General features: G+C 43.7%; 1 protein-coding gene across 3 annotated transcripts in view; it reads right to left on the reverse strand.

Annotated features, from left to right (window-relative positions):
- FAR2 (fatty acyl-CoA reductase 2) overlaps nt 1–19568 on the reverse strand; it is a 142218-nt gene that overhangs the window by 43809 nt on the left and 78841 nt on the right. For all 3 annotated transcript variants that reach the window (XM_036296700.1, XM_036296701.1, XM_036296698.1), the window contains one exon: nt 11623–11851. In XM_036296700.1, the coding sequence (XP_036152593.1) occupies nt 11623–11811 (189 nt within the window). In that variant the 5' untranslated portion in view covers nt 11812–11851. The remainder of the gene's footprint in view (nt 1–11622; nt 11852–19568) is intronic.

Here is a 19568-nt window from a genome sequence, read left to right on the forward strand (position 1 = left end):
GGGCCCATAGTGTGATGCTGTGTCTGTATATTCTATACAAAGGTACTTGTCCTTTCCCTTTGTAAACTACATTTGACATGGATTAAACCAATATAAACAAAAAAAAAAAAGAAGAAGCTTCGAGCATTTATAAACCTGTAGACAAAGAGACTCACTGTACTGTTTTTTTCCCATCTTAGAGAGAGAACAGGGGTCTTCATTTTGGGGACCCGTCCCAGGGGGAATTTGTATACACTCGCAATAAACTTCCACACTTTTGCTTACAATCTTTCAGTCTGCAAATTTATTCTTCAAACTTCATAGGACAAGAACCTGCGAGAAGAGTCCCAGCTTGACATTCGGGGTATCACTAATGTGAGACATGGTCGAAAGGCAAGAAAAAGTAGATGGAATAAAAATGAGTGAAAAATATAATTTCAAAAATTTCACTGAAGCCCCACCAATGAAGAACTTAATATAATTATTTTAAATTTTAAGTGCTGATCTTATTCCTTCTCATATATTCTTTACTTAGTGGCATAAAACTGAGACGGTAAAGAAGGAACAACTACTCGCCATTTAGGAAAACTCAAGCTGAGGGGCTGCTGCTTCTCCACGTATAAAACCGTGTGGCAGGAGCAGGCACATTTCTGTGGTCCCTGCAAGATAACAGCTGGCCTGTGAGCCAAGCATTTCAAACTGATAACAAAGCTATATGTTGTTTTTTTCTTGGAAAGTTCAGGAGTGTTTCCTTGATTTGACACTACACTGGCGAGTATTTCTCTCTCCTAATTTGTTTTTAAACATGAGTGACTATCTTATTTATGGCAATAGTAACTTATCACCCAGAGGCAAGAGAGAAACTTTGCAAATCCTAAGTAAGAAAATTCAGCAGAATGAGAAAACCAGAAAGAGAAATTATTTTGGAACCAATAAACTCCTTAGGTACAACTCACCTTAGGTAGCCAGACACTAAGATTGCATTTTTCTTAGAAGCAGGACTTGGGTGAGGGATGGGGGCAGGACATTTATATCATGCTTTTGAAGCAATGTAGATGTCCTGAACTTGAACCCCCATGATCCACATGACCTCACGTTGGAGGTATGCACAAAGAGGTTCGGTCACTGTTTCCTGGGCACTGTTGGTGTAATCAAATCTTTTATGATCATGAGAGTCTTTAATCCTTATTCAGTTTACTGAGTCCCTCTCTTCAAATATAACTAACTATATTATTTAGTCCCAAGAACCCACTAAAATGTGCTTAATATTAAAAAAAAAAAAAAAGGTAAGCTCCCTTCAACTAAAGAGCAATCTTTGTGAAACATTTGGTATTCTAAAGCAAAAGAGAACCTATAACATCTGTGGGAGAAATTTTAGAGTGTGGAGGAAAAGCAAACCAATGGGTTGTGCCAGTTAGCTCTCAAATAAGAAAGACTTATTAAGAAAGGATATAATGTACGCTGAGAACAATTAAACACAAATAAGTACATGAAAATTAAGAAAAATAAAACCATCATACCCAATGTAAAGACTCAAAAATTTAAAAAATGTTGGGATTTGGCTAGCTCATCAATTAACTCCCATAAGATAAAAAAACTGACCTAGAAGTTTTTACTGCTTAGTGAGGACCATTTCTTCAGGACCACAATGCAGTGTTGTGTGGTTGTGTGGTTATCAAACTTTGGCACAGAGCAGGGTTGCTTGGGAAGTTGTTCATAAAACCAAACACCAAAACCCCAGATGTCCTCACTGTGGAGAGCCTGACTCCACAGTTCTGAGTGGAAGCTTGGACCCCTGTGCTTTGTGCAAGTCTCTAATGAGTCTGATACACAGGGAAGAGGAGAGCCATCGATGATGTATCAGAAAGATCAGTCAGGTTCTTGGAATCAGGAAGGCCAGGGTTTGCATCCTAGTTCTATCATTTATCTGTGTGACTGGGGCAAATGACCCACCTCTTAGGTGAATGCCTTCTGGTGCCCATCCTATCTAATAAAAAAGAAACATGGTAATTAGCCGTACGTCCGCTACCCTTCCCATTGGCTAATCAGGGCAATATGCAAATTAACTGCCAGCCAAGATGGCGGCCAGCAGCCAGGCAGCTTGAAACTAACACCAGGCTTGCTTGCTTCAGTGACGGAGGAATCCAACATTCCCCACCTGCCGCTGCCGGCCTCTGAGCTTGCAGTTTGAAACATTATTACAAATATAGAAGCTAAACAAAACCCCAGAAACCTGCTTTCAGCGAGCTGGGATCTCAGAGCTGGAGTTGATACAGAGTTTTGATTATAGAAAACAAACAAACCAGATACCTGCTTTCAGCAGCAGAGGCCTCAGAGCTGGAGCCAGAGTTAAAGCTGGCCCAGAATAAAAAAATTAAAAAAAGAAAAAAAGGAGCAGTTGGGAGCTTCAGTCACCCGCCAGCCTGAAAACAGCCCTCAGCCCCTCACCCAGACTGGCCAGGCACCCCAGAGGGGACCCCCACCCTGAAGGGTGTGTGACCAGCTGCAAACAGCCATCACCCCCTCATCCAGGCTGGCCAGGCACCCAAGCGGGACCCCCACCCTGATCCAGGACACCCTTCAGGGCAAACCAGCAGGCCCCCACCCGTGCACCAGGCCTCTATCCTATATAGTAAAAGGGTAATATGTCTCCCAGCACTGGGATCAGTGGAGCTGAGAGGCCTCCCGGCACCGGGATCAGCGTGACAGGGGGCAGCGCCAAAACCCCCTGATCGCCCTGCGGCTCTGTGTGTGACAGGGGGCGAGACCAAAACCTCTGTATCCGCCCTGCTCTGTTCATGACAGGGGAAGGCACCCCAACCCCCTGATCAGCCCTGCTCTGTGCCTGATAGGGGGGAGCTCCCCAACCCCCTGATCGCCCTGTGGCTCTGTGTGTGACAGGGTACGGCGCCCCCCCTCCCCCATGGGCCCTGCTCTGTGTGTGATGGGGTAGAGCCATAACCTCCCCATCAGCCCTGCCCTAAGTGTGACTGGGGGCGGTGCCCCAACTCCTCTATCGGCCCTACTCTGTGAGTGACAGGGGGGAGCTCCCCAACCCCCTGATGGGCCCTGCTCTGTGTGTGACAGGGGGGAGCTCCCCAACCCCCTGATTGACCCTGCTCTGTGTGTGACAGGGTACGGAGCCCCATCCCCCCTGATGGGCCCTGCTCTGTGCGTGACAGGGGGTGGTGCCGCAACCTCCCCATCGACCCTGCCTTGAGTGTGATGGGGGCAGTGCCCCAACCCCCCAATCGGCCCTACCCTGAGTGTGACTGAGGGTGGCATCGCAACCTCCCCATCCGCCCTGCTCTGTGCATGACAGGGGGTGGCACCCCAACTTGCCTATCGGCCCTGCTCTGAGCCCGACCAGGGGCTGCACCTATGTATTGGGCCTGCCCTCGGCCACCCAGGAGCAGGCCTAAGCCAGCAGGTCGTTACCTCCCGAGGGGTCCCAGACTGTGAGAGGGCACAGGCTGGGCTGAGGGCACCCCCACCCCCCAAGTGCACAAATTTTTGTGCACCAGGCCTCTAGTCCTATATAATAAAAGCCTAATATTCAAATCAATTGAACGGCGAACTTACTGGTGGAAGGAACGGTTGCTATGATGCACACTGACCACCAGGGGAAGATGCTCAATGCAGGAGCTGCCTCCAGCCCACAGGCCCCAGGCCAGCCAAGACGGGTGCCAACAGGGCCCCCCAATTGCCCTGCCAGTTATCCTGCAGAAGGAGATGACCGACCAGCAGCGGCGGGGGGGCATGGGGCCGGCTGACAAGCAGGCGGCAGCGGGGGGCGGGGCTGGCGCTACCCCCCAGTCACCCTGCCAGTTGCCTCCCACAGATAGAGGCTACTGGTGGTGGCAGTGGGGTGACCGAGGGGGGGCGGGGCCAGCTGGTGAGCAGGCGGCACCACCCCTCAATTGCCCTGCTGGTCACCTCCAAGGTAGACACCAGCAGGATCCCCCCAATTGACCCACCTGTCTCCCCACAGATCGCCCCTGATCGCTGGCCAGGCCTAGGGAACCTACCCATGCATGAATTTCGTGCACTGGGCCTCTAGTTTATCTACAATGCTAATCACTGGACTATCTTATTAGATGACCTGGAGAACTAATGATTCAGCAGACACTCTACTATTGTTAAAAACAATTTTGCATTCAACAAGATTTTAATTTAGTTTACATAAGTGCTAGAGGCCACACAATGTTCAGTCCATCACCTTGGGAATGCCTTGTTCCCACACCCAAGGCCAGTTTCACAGAGTTCTTCTGGAGAATCAATTACCTGGTTAGAAGCAGCAATATCCTAGGGGAGGCAATGCAATGCAGCAGGGAAAGCATGGGTGTTTTAGAAAAGAAAGAACTGAACTGAATTCCTGCTTTGTCGCCCAGTGGGTGTGGTTCAGTGAGCATCAAACCATGAACCAGGAGGTCAGGGTTCGATTCCCAGTCAGGGCACATGTCCAGCTTGCAGGCTCAACTGGGGGCGTGAAGGAGGCAGCCAATTGATGTTTCTCTCTCTCTCTCTCTCTTCCTCTCCCTTCCTCTCTCTGAAATCAATAAAAACATATTAAAGGGAAAAAAAGAGAAATTCTGCTGTCATTCCTTGGATAGATGTCAACTTATTTGGATTAATTTCTCATCTGCAGAGGTTGCAATAAGGCATACCACAGTTTTGTGAAGATTAAATAGGGTAATGAAAGTCAGATGTCTAGGGTAGTGCCTGCCACTTAATAGGTTCCTAATAATAGAAAAACTCCCTTTCTGCTTCCACAATAGTCCATTTTCCAAAGCTGCTAATCTGACAGCTGCGCATGTATGTGTGAGTAGTTGTGTGTGTCGGGTCATCTCAAGGTTTCTGGTTAGACCATGTGATCCAGATACCTCTGAAAACTGAATGTGTTCCAGAGTCATGTTGAATCTTGTGGCTTAGTGACTGTTTGTGTGAAATTATTACAGGCATTTGGAAGTTTTTTAAAAAAGGCTTGGCGTTATTGGAAACAATTTAAAAAGAAGGAATGGAGATGAACACCTGAAATCATGTCAGTGATTGAGGTAACTAGTGAATGGTTATTGTAAAAGAAAATGAGGAATCGAGAGAATAAATTGCTTCTGTTCCTGTGATCTTTAGTATTTCCACAGGACTAAATCAATCTCTTTTTTTTTCTTTTTCTCTTGAAAGAAAGGAAATGGCCCACAGGGGAGAGGCTTAACATGCTTCAGCTAATCTCAGCTGAGTAACTGTCAAACTGAAAACCAGTTACAGGCTTTTAAAAGTGTGTGTTTGTTAGTCATGGGAAATTTAAATGCTTGGCAAGTCCCTCTAGTTGTCCCAAGTTTATAGAGGCCTCTTGATTTTTGTGGGATAATTGGTTTCTTAGGAAAAAATATAGTAATGGAACAAAACTGGCTTTGGGGATTTATAATATAAACTTGTTTTCAGTTGCCTTTACCTTATATAGAGATATAAAAGAAATATTCAAGTCAATTAGAAATTCATTTTTGGAAGTAGGGATAAGCAGCTTTTACAAAACTGCTTTTGTGAAAGCAGTTTTGAAGATTTTTTTGTTTTGTTTTGTTTCTTTAATCAAAGGGTCTTTAAAAATTGATAAGGATCTTCACAAAAAATGAAATTAACATTTCAGTTGGGTGTTTCTTAATCTCAACAAGTTCAGATTGTTGGTCTTTTCTTTGCAGATGTTATTTGGTTCAGTGTTAATGTTTTTAGTTCGAAGTTGTTGGCTTTTTATTATTACTTCAAAGTTAATTTCGTTTTTTAATATATTTTATTGATTTTTTACAGAGAGAAGGGAGAGGGATAGAGAGCTAGAAACATTGATGGGAGAGAAACATCAGTCAGCTGCCTCCTGCACACCTCCTACTGGGGATGTGCCTGCAACCAAAGTATATGCCCTTGACTGGAATCGAACCTGGGACCTTTCAGTCCGCAGGTCCACGCTCTATCCACTGAGCCAAACCAGTTAGGGCCAAAGTTAATGTCTTTAAATGCATTATTTTTCCTCTTAAGGATTAATTTACATAATGTTTTCTAGAAAACGACCAAACAGTGATAGTCTTGCAAAAGGACTCAATTAACTGTTTCATTAACTTTTCCCATCTTCTATTGTCTGAAACACAATTAATCAGTTCTGTGAACTGAGGGCCTGATGTGTGACCCTGCATGATTCATTACAGAAAGCTCCCCAGGGTATTTCAAAGTTGATTTATTTCAGGGCCAACTGAGGGCTTATTGAATAATTCATATTTTCCAGAGAAGTTGACTTGAATTATACAATACAACCTGCCAAGCTCTCCTTTGTTTATAAATCCACTTTCTGGTTACATCATGCAGGATGGGCCCTTCCTGGAAACCTTGACTTGTGCCTGATCTTCTCTGATGCTGAATTCCAAACCCAGCATAATCTCTCTGTGACCCTTCCCTTGTCTGATTACCATAACTTGCTAGGAAAAGACAGACTCATTGTTGGCACCATATTTTTCTGTGTATAAGACACCCCCATGTACAAGACCACCCCCCCTTTCCCAATCCAAAATTAAGAAATCAATATTTTAAACATTTTTCTGGTTTTCCTCTTAAGGCCTTCTTTTTTGGCATCTTAAGGAGTTGTTCTTCCTGTTTTCTCCTCTGTCTGATCATACATTCAGTGGGAGGAGGTCCAAATTGTCTCTCTGCAGCTCTATTTCCATGCTCTTTTGCATAGCTGATTACATTCAGTTTGAATTTTGCAGAGTAAGATAATCACTTATCGGTATTTATCTTTTTATTTTTTAAAAATTGTATGGGCTCAGAATGCTCCAGTCCCTGTTGCATCTCTGCACTCTCCACCTTCACCTCCACCTCCAATTACGGCATCAGCTGACATCAGTAATAATAAGGCTCATGATTGGAGGAAGTCTGTTTGACAAGGTATGGGCAGCTACACACGGTGCCGTTTCCTCCTTGGCTGACTTCCATGTATAAGACACCCCTCAATTTTTAGTCTAACGATTTTAGAAAAAAATAGTGTCTTATACACAGAAAAATATGGTATCTTCTCAATGAAACTTTGCTTAGATGCTGGCCTTGTGATCACTCTTAATTAACTACCTCGGTCTTAATGTAATTTCAACTATTTGGGGTTTATTTTTCAGGTATGGATTTTGTCTTGATGTTTTCTTAGCAAGTTATTCAGAGTAGATTATAGCCAGTTTAAGATCCTAAGTAGACATACATGGAATGTGGTTGTTGTGGAAAACAAAACAAAACACACCAAACAACCCACATCTTTATGGCACTAATAAACCTCAAAATACTCTCAATATTTCTTGGAATTTCACAACTGTAAGATTTATTTCCAACTACTTATCTGTTATAGCAGGGGACATCATATTTTGTTATAGATAGCAAAACAGAGAAAATATCAATTTCTGTATCTGAAATTGGTTTGGTTAAGATGGAAAGCTGATTAGTTCATAATTAAAAGAGCACATTTTTCATAAGTAAGAGACTAAGCAGCTGGCTTAGGAAACCTCAGCACCCACAAGTTGAAAAGCATGGGGTGTGGTGAGCATGTTCATATTGCAACACATGAAACATGGCTTATTTTCCTTAGAAGCTTCCCAGCTGTGAAAGAAACAAAAATATTTTTTTTAAAAGACAATGTTGAACACTTGGAGTTCGAGGGGGATGGGGGAGGGAGAGAGGAGTAAAGGGGATATAAATGGTGATGGAAGGAGACTTGACTTGGTGTGGTGAACACATAATACAATATACAGATTATATGCTATAGAATTGTACACCTGAGACATTTAATTTTATTAACCAACGCCATCCCAATAAATTCAATAAAATTAAATTTAAATTTAAAAAATACATATTCCCTTGGAATCCCCTCAATCTCCTGACGGGCAACCACTGTGCTGGACAATATCGCAGTAGGCGGCTACCTGGCTGGGTTATATTGCAGCAGGCAGCTATCCAGCTGGGCACTATCGCAACAGGCAGCTCCTATTGCCAGAGGCAGCTTCCCAGCTGAGCACTATCTCAAGAAGCAGTTACTATCAGTGAGGAAGTCACTCATGAGAGGAAGTCACTATTTCCTCTTGGGGTTGACCAGGACGGGGGGGGGGGGGGGGGGGGGGGGGGCTTTGTTATCCTGAGAGGGAGAGGCTGTCACTATGGCAACAGGCAGCTACCACAGGGCAGGGCACTATCCAGCATTGGGCACTATAGCAAGAAGCAGGTACTATCACCAGAGGCAACAACCTGGCCAAGAACTATCAGGAGAGGCAGCTACAGGGACGAGACTATGTTGCAACAGGCATCTACATGGCCATTTCTGTGATATCTACACTAATAAAAAACAAAGAAGCTAATTGACTGTACCTTTGCTATGACCTAAGCCATGTCCACCAGCCAATCAGAGCGACTATATGCAAATTAACCCAACCAAGATGGTGGCCGGCAGCCACAGAGCTGGAGCAAGCAGGAGGCTTGGTTGCCTGGGCGATGGAGGAAGCCAAGCTTCCTGCCAGCCCTGAGCCGGCTGTGGCCTCCGCTAAAGGCAACAAAGTTTCAATTATAGATGATAAACAAATCCCAGATACCTGCTTCCAGCCAGCCTCCACTGGGAGCTTGGGTGGCTGGGGGTTGTGGCCAGCTTGCAAACAGCCATCAGCCCCTAACCCAGGATGGCCACACCTTCATGGGTTGAGGGTCCCCGCTGGGGGGGCTTAGCCAGCCTGAAAACAGCCCTCGGCCCCTCACCCAGACTGGCCAGTCACCCCAGCAGGATGCCCTACCCTGAAGGGGCTGTGGTCAGCTTGCAAACGGCCCTCAGCCCCTCACCCAGGCTGGCAAGGCACCCCAGGGGGAACCCCCAACCTGAAGGGGCTGTGGCCAGCCTGCAAACAGCCATCAGCCCCTCACCCAGGCTGGCCAGGCACTCCCGCCTCCTCAGCAGCGCTAAGGATGTCCGACTGCAGCTTAGTCCTGCTCCCCGCTGGCAAGTGGACATCCCCTGAGGGCTCCCAGGCTGCCAGAGGGATGTCTGGCTGCCAGCTTAGGCCCGATCCCCCACGGAGCGTGCCTAAGCCAGCAGGTGGTCATCCCCCGAGGGGTCCCAGACTGTGAGAGGGCACAGGCCGGGTTGAGGGACCCCCCCGAGTTTTGTGCACTGGGTCTCTAGTGAAATAATAATAAGGGAAAAAATACAATATGGTCTTGAATGGAGAAAAACAAACAAAGAACCCTTCCTTGGATTGTTGTTGTGAGGACGATAAAAGCATCTGTCCTTTAGCTGACACTCATTAAGTAAGTAGTTGTTATGATTATTATAATATCATTGATGCTAGTTTTGCAGGACTTGACTTTTGTGTACTTCTTTGAAAACTGGAGGATTCCATGCTTATTACAATTCTGGAACTGCCAGAGAGCTGCAGGTTATTCCTCAGCACCTGACCCTCCCATGTCAGATTTCCTTTCCTCTCACCAGCCCCTAAGTCCCTAACATGCCCACCTCAAACTGAACCACAAGTGATCCAATTTTTTAGAACTTACCTGGGTCCTTCCTTAAACAAAACCCCTCTGCATTAAGTCATTATAAGCTTTCACCCCGGCCTTATTTTCCTTTCTATCGCTCCAAGCTTTCTGGATTTCTGAGGGATCAGTGAAATGTCAAAAGGAAGAATAAAAATAAACTGGAGACAATTATGTTAATAATCTTTGTCCTTACTAAACTTGGTTTTCACAAATTAACAAACCCTGGTGCTTTCTCCAGACTGAAGACTGCTTTCAGTTTTGTTTATAGTTTTTAACATAATCAGTGTTCCAAAGTACAACTTCTTGAGGTCTTACAGTTCAAGAACTCATCAAAGAAGGTATGCAAGATGCCCAGCTTCTTTTCAAACAACTATTTTAGAAAATATCTCATAAGTGATAAAATCAAAATATCAAGCCCAAACCAAAAATATAAGCACTACCCAGCCGAATCCCTTTTCCACTAAGGAAAGACTATGAACTTCTGAATTATAGACAATCTGAAGCCCACAATCACAACTAGCCCCCTTGTTGTGAATCCTTTGCAAAATTGCCTGCCTGCGCTGCAACGATCTACACCCTACACCCGAGGTCGGCAAACTGCGGCTCATGAGCCACATGCGGCTCTTTGGCCCCTTGAGTGTGGCTCTTCCACAAGATACCACGTGAGGGCGTGCACATACAGTGTGATTGAAACTTTGTGGCCCATGTGCAGAAGTCTGTATTTTGTGGAAGAGCCAGTATTTTGTGGAAGAGTCATACTCAAGGGACCAAAGAGCCACATGTGGTTCGTGAGCCATGGTTTGCCGAGCCACAGTTTGCCAACCGCTGATCTATACTGATAATAGAGGCATATACAAATTGTCCGGGACACCATCACAGTAACAGTAATGACCAAACAGCAGGTTGCATGGGGTGACTAGGCCGACAGGGGGGTTAGTGAGGGATGACCAAATGACTGAACAGCAGGCTGTGTGGGGTGACCATACTGGCGGGGGGGGCAGTTAGGGGCGACCAGGATGGCAGAGAGGGACAGTTGGGGGTGACCAGGCCCGCAGGGGGGGGGCAGTTGAAGGCGACCAGGCTAGCAGGGTGGGAAGTAAGGGGCAAGCAGGCCAGTGGGGGGAGCAGTTAGGGGCAATCAGGGAGGCAGGCAGAAATGGTTAGGGGTTATCAGACTGGCAGGGGGGGCAGTTAGGGGCAATCAGGAAGGCAGGCAGGTGAGCAGTTAGGAGCCAGCAGTCCCGAATTTTGAGATGGATGTAAAACTGCTGGTTTAGGCCCAATCCCTGGGATTGGCCCTAACCGGCAGTAGGACATCCCCTGAGAGGTCCAGATTGGAGAGGGTGCAGGCTGGGATGAGGGGACCCCGCCCCCCTTGCACGAATTTTGTGCACTGGGCCTCTAGTCTCATAATAAATAGATAACACCTACTTTGAAGAAGTCTTCTAATTACTAGAAATAAAACCCCAAAGTACCTGCACATGACAAATTTTTTACAGGCTGGAGGAAAGCTCCCTCGGCAATCCATGCCGTTCTCTCCTGGTTCATATTAATCCTTTCTGCTGGGGTCAGAAGAGCTAGTTCTCCTTTTACATTAACCTATATTTCTTTTTCATTAATTCTTCCCTTAGTGTTTGTCACAAAGGTGACTCCTTGAAGCTGATATAACATCTTGACTCCCGAATGAACCCTGAGTCTTGACTCCCCCTGGCTTGTGGAATGTACAAGAGAGCTCTGGGCTAATTACCAATTCCCATTAGTTCTGCCTCCAAGGCAAGCTGCCCTCAATGTTATCCATGTCTTTCTTAACAGGCCCTGGATCCGGAGCCTCGCAGCACCTGGTCCCTTTGCTCCCCAAACATTCCTTTCCCACATGGAGGTTCCCTGCTCACTTGCCCAGGACAGAGCCTAAGCACTCTCTTTTCTCTTATGGGAAAGCACGACACATTCCCAGGAGCAGTTGGTTGGTATCTTGTTGGTATCCTCTCCTCCCTCTGCCCCCATATCCTGGCCTTCACCTGCCATTTGAGGCCACATAAGACACTGTAGGGAGTCGCCTTGTAGAGAGTCGCCTTGCCCCAAGTGTCTTCCCAGGAGACATACCTTACTATTTAAGATCTGGATGACCCTCTGCTGCAGTGTCTGGCCGGCCTTGGGCCTCACAAGGATATAAATGACTTTCAGGTCCGGGCTGGTGCGAAATAGCTTTTCCATCAAGACTTTCCCCAGGAAGCCTGTGGCCCCGGTGATGAGAATGGACTTGCCACCATAGAAAGCTGCAATCGAGGACATGATTCTTCCCTTTGTCTCTCACGGCTCCAGAAAGAGGTTCCTGAAAAGGAAGAGAAATAACAGAAGATTACATTCCTGAAAATTCTAAATTGCGGTCGTTTAAACTGTTTTTGGGGCTCTCAGAATTTTGAATGCGGAGAAAGGTTAGAGTGATAGCATCATGGCTTATTGACAACATGATTCATGGCAATCAATATTTTTTCAGCTCACTGTACATGCCAGACTTTATGCTGGGAACTGTGGGCAAGAAATGAGTAAAACATGGTTCCTGCTCTCAAGGAATTGCTCACAGATGAATGCAGGGGACAGACACATAGAGATTGTTATGCAGTATACAGCATGGTAAGTGCTGAAACAAGGAGACACAGTGGAGGGGTGCATAGCAGGACCTGGAAATTTCAGGAAGGCGACACCTGAGGTGAAACTTGAAGACAGAGGAGGGCTGTGGCAAGTGTGTTCCAAGCCAAATACAGAAAGAGAAAGAACAAAGGTCCAAGGTGTGGTGTAGCATGCTGTCCGGGGGAAATAAAAGGAGTTCAGGATTGCAAAATGTAAATAATAAGGCGAGGAGTGGCTCTATAACCTGTTAACCCAAAACTTAGAATAGCTATAAAACTTTTAAAATTATGATGTAATAATTATTTCATTGCAGTTTTTTTTAAAATCCTCACCCAAGGATATGTTTTTCATTGATTCTAGAAGGAGAGAGAAACATTGCTGTGAGAGAGAAACATTGGTCGGCTGCCTCTTGGACATGCCCAACTAGGAATCGAACCTGAAGCCTGGGTATGTATCCTGACCAGAAATCGAACTTTCAACCCTTTGGTGCATGGGGTGATGCTCTAACCACTTAGAAACACCAGCCAGAGCCCATTGCAGTTTATTTAGAGACATTATTGGAACAAATAACTTTTGGTTTCACTTGAGCTAACTGGCTCTGTCCTACCCAGTCATTTCTGAATTGTTATGTTCTCTTCCTTGAGCTGAAAATGGGTCTAGTGCAGGGGTGGGCAAACTTTTTGACTCGAGGGCCACAATGGGTTCTTAAACTGGACCAGAGGGCCGGAACAAAAGCATGGATGGAGTGTTTGTGTGAACTAATATAAATTCAAAGTAAACATCATTACATAAAAGGGTACGGTCTTTTTTTTTTTTTAGTTTTATTCATTTCAAACGGGCCGTAGTTTGCCCACGGCTGGTCTAGTGTCATCTTTTCCTTCATATGCTGCTTCATATTGAAACATTGCAAACGAGAAAGGGCAGAGAAGGTTGCACAGGGAGGCCACAGACCAGAGGCTGGTTAAGCCCTGAAATAGCACCGGTGCAGCCCAGCACTAGATAAATCCACTGAAGGCCCTGTTTTCACAGCCTGGGGAGAGGGTGGCGGGAGCCAGCTGCAGCACTTGGATGCTGGGACTCCTGACCGACAGTCCCCATGCAGTAGGAATGCAGCATGAAGTGCTTGTCTATAAGCCCCAGCTAAAAGACTGTTGACTGGAAGCAGCATCTGAGTTTTGAGTGAAGGCAGTGCTGGCTCTAGGGGAGCAGACTTCCTTTCCGTCCATTGGCTTTTCCGGCTACAGCAAATCCTCGGCTGTCTGCTTGGACGGGGTTGGTGTGGATCTTGCATAACACAGCTCCAGGGACTGGCCTTGGCATCGGGGTTATAAAGAAGAATATGCAACAAGTCCAAGAGTCCACACCCAGCCTCTTCAGCTTCAGTCAAGGTCACTCTGCCAGTAACTCCTCAGGAACAATGAATGACCTTTCATAGTTACAATGTACACGTTATAATTTATAGTCATGATTTATACTTTGAGGATCTTGTGGCTATTCTCTTAAGCAGAACTCTTTGCCTTTAGAAGATTCATTCATTCATGAAATTATGCAACAAATGGTTTTGGGTACCTGCCATGTTGTCACTCCAGCAGAGGAGGCCCGGGATACAGAGATAAGCACATACATAAACAAGACTGTTACAAATGTAGATAAAACTGGGATGGATGACAGAAATCACACCCCATCATCAATACTCTTCACTTTAGGAAATCTGGGTTTCAGATCTAACATTTGTTAGACCGACTGAACTGCTATTTAAACCCATTTTATTGAGGGTTGATGTGAGAAATATTATTTTGAGAAACACATTTGGACCTTGTGCAAAACATCAATTAATGATATTTTTGTCATATTATATAACGTTATTCATATCACAAGCTATCCAACCATTTTCTCAAGAACTGAGCACTTTGGAAAAATACAGACTCATCTTGCCTGGCCTGCCTTGAAGCTCAGAAAAGTGGTGTCACCTGTTTAGATAACATCCTAGGTTAGGACACAGGTTCTAAGGGAGACTGCCCGAAATCAAATCCCAGTCTATCACTTATTAGCTGTGTGACCCCAGGCAAATTATTAATCTCTATGCTGCAATAAACTAGGGACAACAAAAGTATCCCCTTAATAGTGCTGTGGTGAGAATTCTATAAGTGAACACATGTAAAACTCTTAAAAATATGTTACATAGAGTATATTAAGTATATACTATTATTATCAGCTATCAATACAGTCACTAGTTCCACATTTTCCCTCTTAATTATTCTTGCTTTTCCTTTTGACATTTGCTTTAAATGTTCTGTCTGAAGCATTTTCTATACCCTCTTTTGGAAATAGGAGGAGACAATTGGTAACTCAATTCATTGTCAAGCCAAATATGGTGTTATCACCAAACACAACTCCACTAGATGATGAATCTGGCCAATTCTTTTCTATATGAAAATGTTTTGGCACCATACTCCTCCACTCTAATATTTGGCACAAGTGAGCATGGCTCAGGGCAGAAAAATTAAGGAAGGGAAACCAAGTTTGGATAGAGTGACTTCCAACCTTATTTCTTCTGATAATATCATTGTTTTGTAATCTCATATGCTTTAGTGGAGTCATATTTTCTAGAAATGCAAATATACTGTTAAGACATTTTGGTTCCAGACAGTTTTGCAACCTGTGATGAAGAATCTTAGAGAGCAGGAAACATACCTCTCCCAAGCTTATTTCTCATGAGACAACGGAAGGCTTGATATGTCCTCAAAGAATGGAATTTGCCTGCTCTGTCCACAGCCCAAATACTTCTCAAACACAACAGAAACCATAGCAGGGTACACTGAGTGCCCGAGAGGAAAACAAAACATACACCAGTGTCTCCCGGCACTGATCGCCCGGTCGTCAAGACCAGGTGACCACGGTGACTGTGACTCCAATTAAGGCAACCGATTCTGAAAAATGTCAAAGAGAATGTCCATCCTCAGTTCAAAGCTGCTTCAGGGATGTTTCCTCTGTTTTTTGCTTCTACTCTCAGACTATGGCTTGGTTGCTGCCCCCAGAAACTCCTATATAAAAATTGGCTCCCTGAAACTTTTTCCGTATGGCATAGCTTTGCAAGGTCCAGGAATTGTTAAGTCCTAATGTAATTAATTCATTAAAAGACTTACTTTAAACATTAAAATAATTTTAGAGTCATTTGTGGAGGATATGCTACTCTAGAAGGAGAAATATGTTTCGAACTGCTGACCAGGCCAGGGCTTGCCTTTTGTTGTTGTTGTTTTTTTTGTGTGTGTGTTTTTAAATATTTTATTGATTTTTTACAGAGAGGAAGGGAGAGGGATAGTTAGAAACATCGATCAGCTGCCTCCTGCACACCCCCCATTAGGGATGTGCCTGCAACCAAGGTACATGCCCTTGACCAGAATCGAACCTGGGACCCTTGAGTCTGCAGGCCGACGCTCTATCCACTGAGCCAAACCAACCAGGGCAGGGCTTGCCTTTTATATCATCTCAGATCACAGGTGCAGACAGCATAGGACAGGTTCCTATCCTTCAAGCCCATGATATCGTTTGTGAAAAGCCTACGTCACTTTGCAAACTCCAGACTCATCTCGTACAATGCAGGATATCTGATGCTTGAATGAGAAAAATAAGGAGACTATGAGAGTCACCCAGTGTATTTTTTAAATATATTTTTATTGATTTCAGAAGAAGAGAGAGGGAGAGAGAGATAGAAACATCAATGATGAGAATCATTGATTGGCTGCCTCCTACAGGCCCTGCACTGGGTATTGATCCCACACCCGGGCATGTGCCCTGACTGGGAATCAAACCGTGAACTCCTGGTTCATAGGTCGATACTCAACCACTGAACTATGCTGGCTGGGCCAGTGTCTTTTTACTAACTGTCCACTCTGAGCTAGGCACCGTCTAGACCAGGGGTGGGCAAACTTTTTGACTCGAGGGCCACAATGGGTTCTTAAACTGGACCGGAGGGCCGGAACAAAAGCATAGATGGAGTGTTTGTGTGAACTAATATAAATTCAAAGTAAACATCATTACATAAAAGGGTACGGTCTTTTTTTTTTTTTTAGTTTTATTCATTTCAAATGGGCCGGGGCCGGCCCACGGGCCATAGTTTGCCCACGGCGGGTCTAGACTCTGCGATGGTAGTAAACCGGCTGTATGCGGCTTAGAGTCTTCCTTTTATTCTGGAGCATTTTCTCCTTAGGATCACCAGTTTCCCCATGATCATTAATGAAAATAGTTTTTACTCTCCTTTTGATAGTAAAATGAGGCTGTTCTCACTTCTAGTGAACAGATTTTAAAATACTGAATTGTAATAGTTGTGCCAAGTTATACATTTTTTTTTTTTGCACAGCATATGGGAACTTTAATTATTCTGTGAGTAGTTCTGGAAAAAGAAAAAAATTAAGATTCAAATATTTAAGGGAGACAAGTTTATCCAAATTTCTTGGTTGTCCTTTAGATAAAAGCACTTCTATAAAAGAAACTTTGCCTCTGAGGAATCTTACTCTTATTTATTTTTTAATATATTTCTTTGCTGATTTCAGAGAGGAAGGGAGAAGGAGAGAGAGATAGAAACATCAATGATGAGAGAGAATCACTGATTGGCTGCCTCCTGCACACCCGCTACTGGGGCTCAAGCCCGCACCCCAGGCATGTGCCCTTGGCCGGAATCGAACCTGGGACCCTTCAGTCCGCAGGCTGATGCTCTATCCACTGAGCCAAGCTGGCTAGGGCAGGAATCTTACTCTTGATGAAGGTTTCCGGGCCTTGGCTCTATTAACCTTCTGGGACAGATGCATTTTGTTGTGGGGCTGCTCAGTGCAATGCAGGGTGTGAACTTTGTTAAATGTGCTCTACCCACCACCCCGCCTCCCCAGAGAACCATTGCTCCAGGGCCTTCTTTAATTCTCATTTTATAATATTCAGCACATCCTATTAAAAAGTCAAGATTCAAGGATGAAACTTCTGCTTGTAAAGCTACGTATAAATATGACCCCTTGCCACACCCTATTTTGTCTATATTGGATCATTCGTAACTAATTACAGTTACTCAAGCAAATTATATGTGTGGCAAACTGGATAGTCTTCAAAGTGGAGATGAAGGAAGATTTTTCCAGAGAAAGATTTCCCACTTTTTATTTAACAAAATTTCTTTCTGTCTCATAAATTAGATTACTAACCTCACTTTTCATTTAGATTGACTCTCAGTTTTATGAATCTAACCTATAATGGGCTAACTTAAGAAAGAATGACAAGGACCAGCATGAGATCAGCTGAGAAAAAGACCACTTAGTATTGGTTGGCGTATATTAATAATTCTGTAGATAACCAAGTCAATCTCATCTATAAGTAATTCTGTTGCCTTTTTTTGGAAGATACCAAGTATGCTGTGTGTCAAGTGATATCTCACATAGACAATGGGGTTTTGGTTGGCAATGTGCCCAGTAATATGGGCCAGACTACTGAAAAACAATCAATGCTATTTATTTCAAATTCAGTAAATTGAAGTTGTTCATCTCCATCAAAAGTAAATACTGTAAACCTTTCAATAAGTATGTTGAATTAAGGAAATACACTTAAAATAATATTCAAAGAAAAAGAGGAGAACACTAATTTGTAGAATATCATTACGTCCATTACAAATCCCCATGGAATAGCCTGGAGGGGAATGAAATAGAAGACAGTAGTTGTATAATAGTGTGATGGGATTAAAGGGAAAGAGTGTTGTTTCATGGTGGTAATTGCTTTCCATGATTTTAAAAGGTAATTTAATAAAAACATACTTAAAAAAAAAGTTCTTAGAAAGTAATAACAACCAGTGCTGTGGGCAAAACTTCCTAAGTTTAAGATGCATTTAAATTATTTTTAAAAGTGTGGCTCAGCAGACATTGCACACTGTTTTTCAACTAAATTGTGTCCCCTTCAAATTCATATGTTGAAACCGTAACCCCAAATGTGAAGGTATTTGGAGATAAGGCCTTTGGAAATAGATTCAGGTTAAATGAGGTCATAAGGGTGAGGCCCTCATCTGATAAGACCAGTGTCTAATAAGAAGATGAAGAAATGCGAGGGAATACTTTCTCCTTCAACAAACACCAAGAGCAGGCCACGTGAGGCCACAGTGGGGAGGCAGTTGTCTATAAGCCAAGAGAGCTCTCACCAGAAACTGAATTTTCTGGCACCTTGATCATGGACTTCTGGCCTCCAGAAATGAGAAATAAATGTCTGTTGTTTAAGCCAGCCAGTCTGTGGTATTTGTTATGACAACTCTAGCAAACGAATACATGCACAAACACACTAGAACAAAAACATGTGCATTTTTGGATAAGTGAGTAAAATAACTCTTGACAATACTATATATCAACCTTTCCAATTCTGATGTAACCCTTTATTATGTAGCAAATGTATCTGTCTCATATTCTCATCTTTGTGGCATAAAGGTATGATATCAGTGCTTGGTTTTCACAGATTTGTGAAAATATGTGCAGATCTTCTTTGATAAACTACAGAAACCTTATTAACCTAAGCCTTAAAAACCTGTATTTATGTCATATGTCTGTGTGAAAGGCCTAGTGATAAAAAAGTTTTCATCAGAGAGATCTTCCATTTTCTTGCTTTGGTTTCCTGCATATATCCCAAATTATACAACTTGGCAATGAAATCAGGTACTTTTTACTGTGGGCTTCTTATGTAAAGTTTTTCTGAGAGAACTTTTACTAGGATGTTCTTGATGGAAGAATATTAACTCCCCGAGGTACTGTGGGCAGCTGTTGGGCATAGGCCTCACTAATTGGATAAGCAATGCTCCATTGTCAAGAAAAACAAAGTCGGAAACAGTCCCAGATGGAGAGGGATAGTTCAGGCTGGCTTTAAGAACACAAAATTTAGCAATCACGCCAACTCATTCTTCTAAGTTAGCTTCTGCTTAACTTATTATTAAGTCTTTTTTTAAAATCTCAATTTAACAAATGAAAAAGGAAAAGGATATGACCTAAATTCATAATTTCATAGTAATTGATTAAATAGGTGTACTTGGTGCCTACTGTGTACTACATACCGTATTAGGTGTGGATAATTACTATGCAAACATTCTTCCTAAATGGTGAAGCATTTAAAAATGCATGGTTTCATTATCATTGTTTATAGGTAAGTCAAACATCAGTCGGCATGGGAAGAATCTAAAATATTAAGAGAATCACAAATACAAACCACGAAGTTCCCTATTTCCTCTTGGTGAATTATAAATTGGTCAGATTATAAATAAAAGAATGGTTGGTCAACACAATGACCACCAAGAAACCCTACTGAATGAATGGTAAACCATGTTCATGTTCTCCTTGGAATTAAATACTTTTTATTTTGGAGATGACATGACAGCTCTCTCTCTCTCTAGAAAGAGAGGGAGAGAG

The sequence above is a fragment of the Myotis myotis genome, unplaced genomic scaffold (genome assembly GCF_014108235.1).
Source record: "Myotis myotis isolate mMyoMyo1 unplaced genomic scaffold, mMyoMyo1.p scaffold_m19_p_3, whole genome shotgun sequence".
Taxonomy (NCBI): domain Eukaryota; kingdom Metazoa; phylum Chordata; class Mammalia; order Chiroptera; family Vespertilionidae; genus Myotis; species Myotis myotis.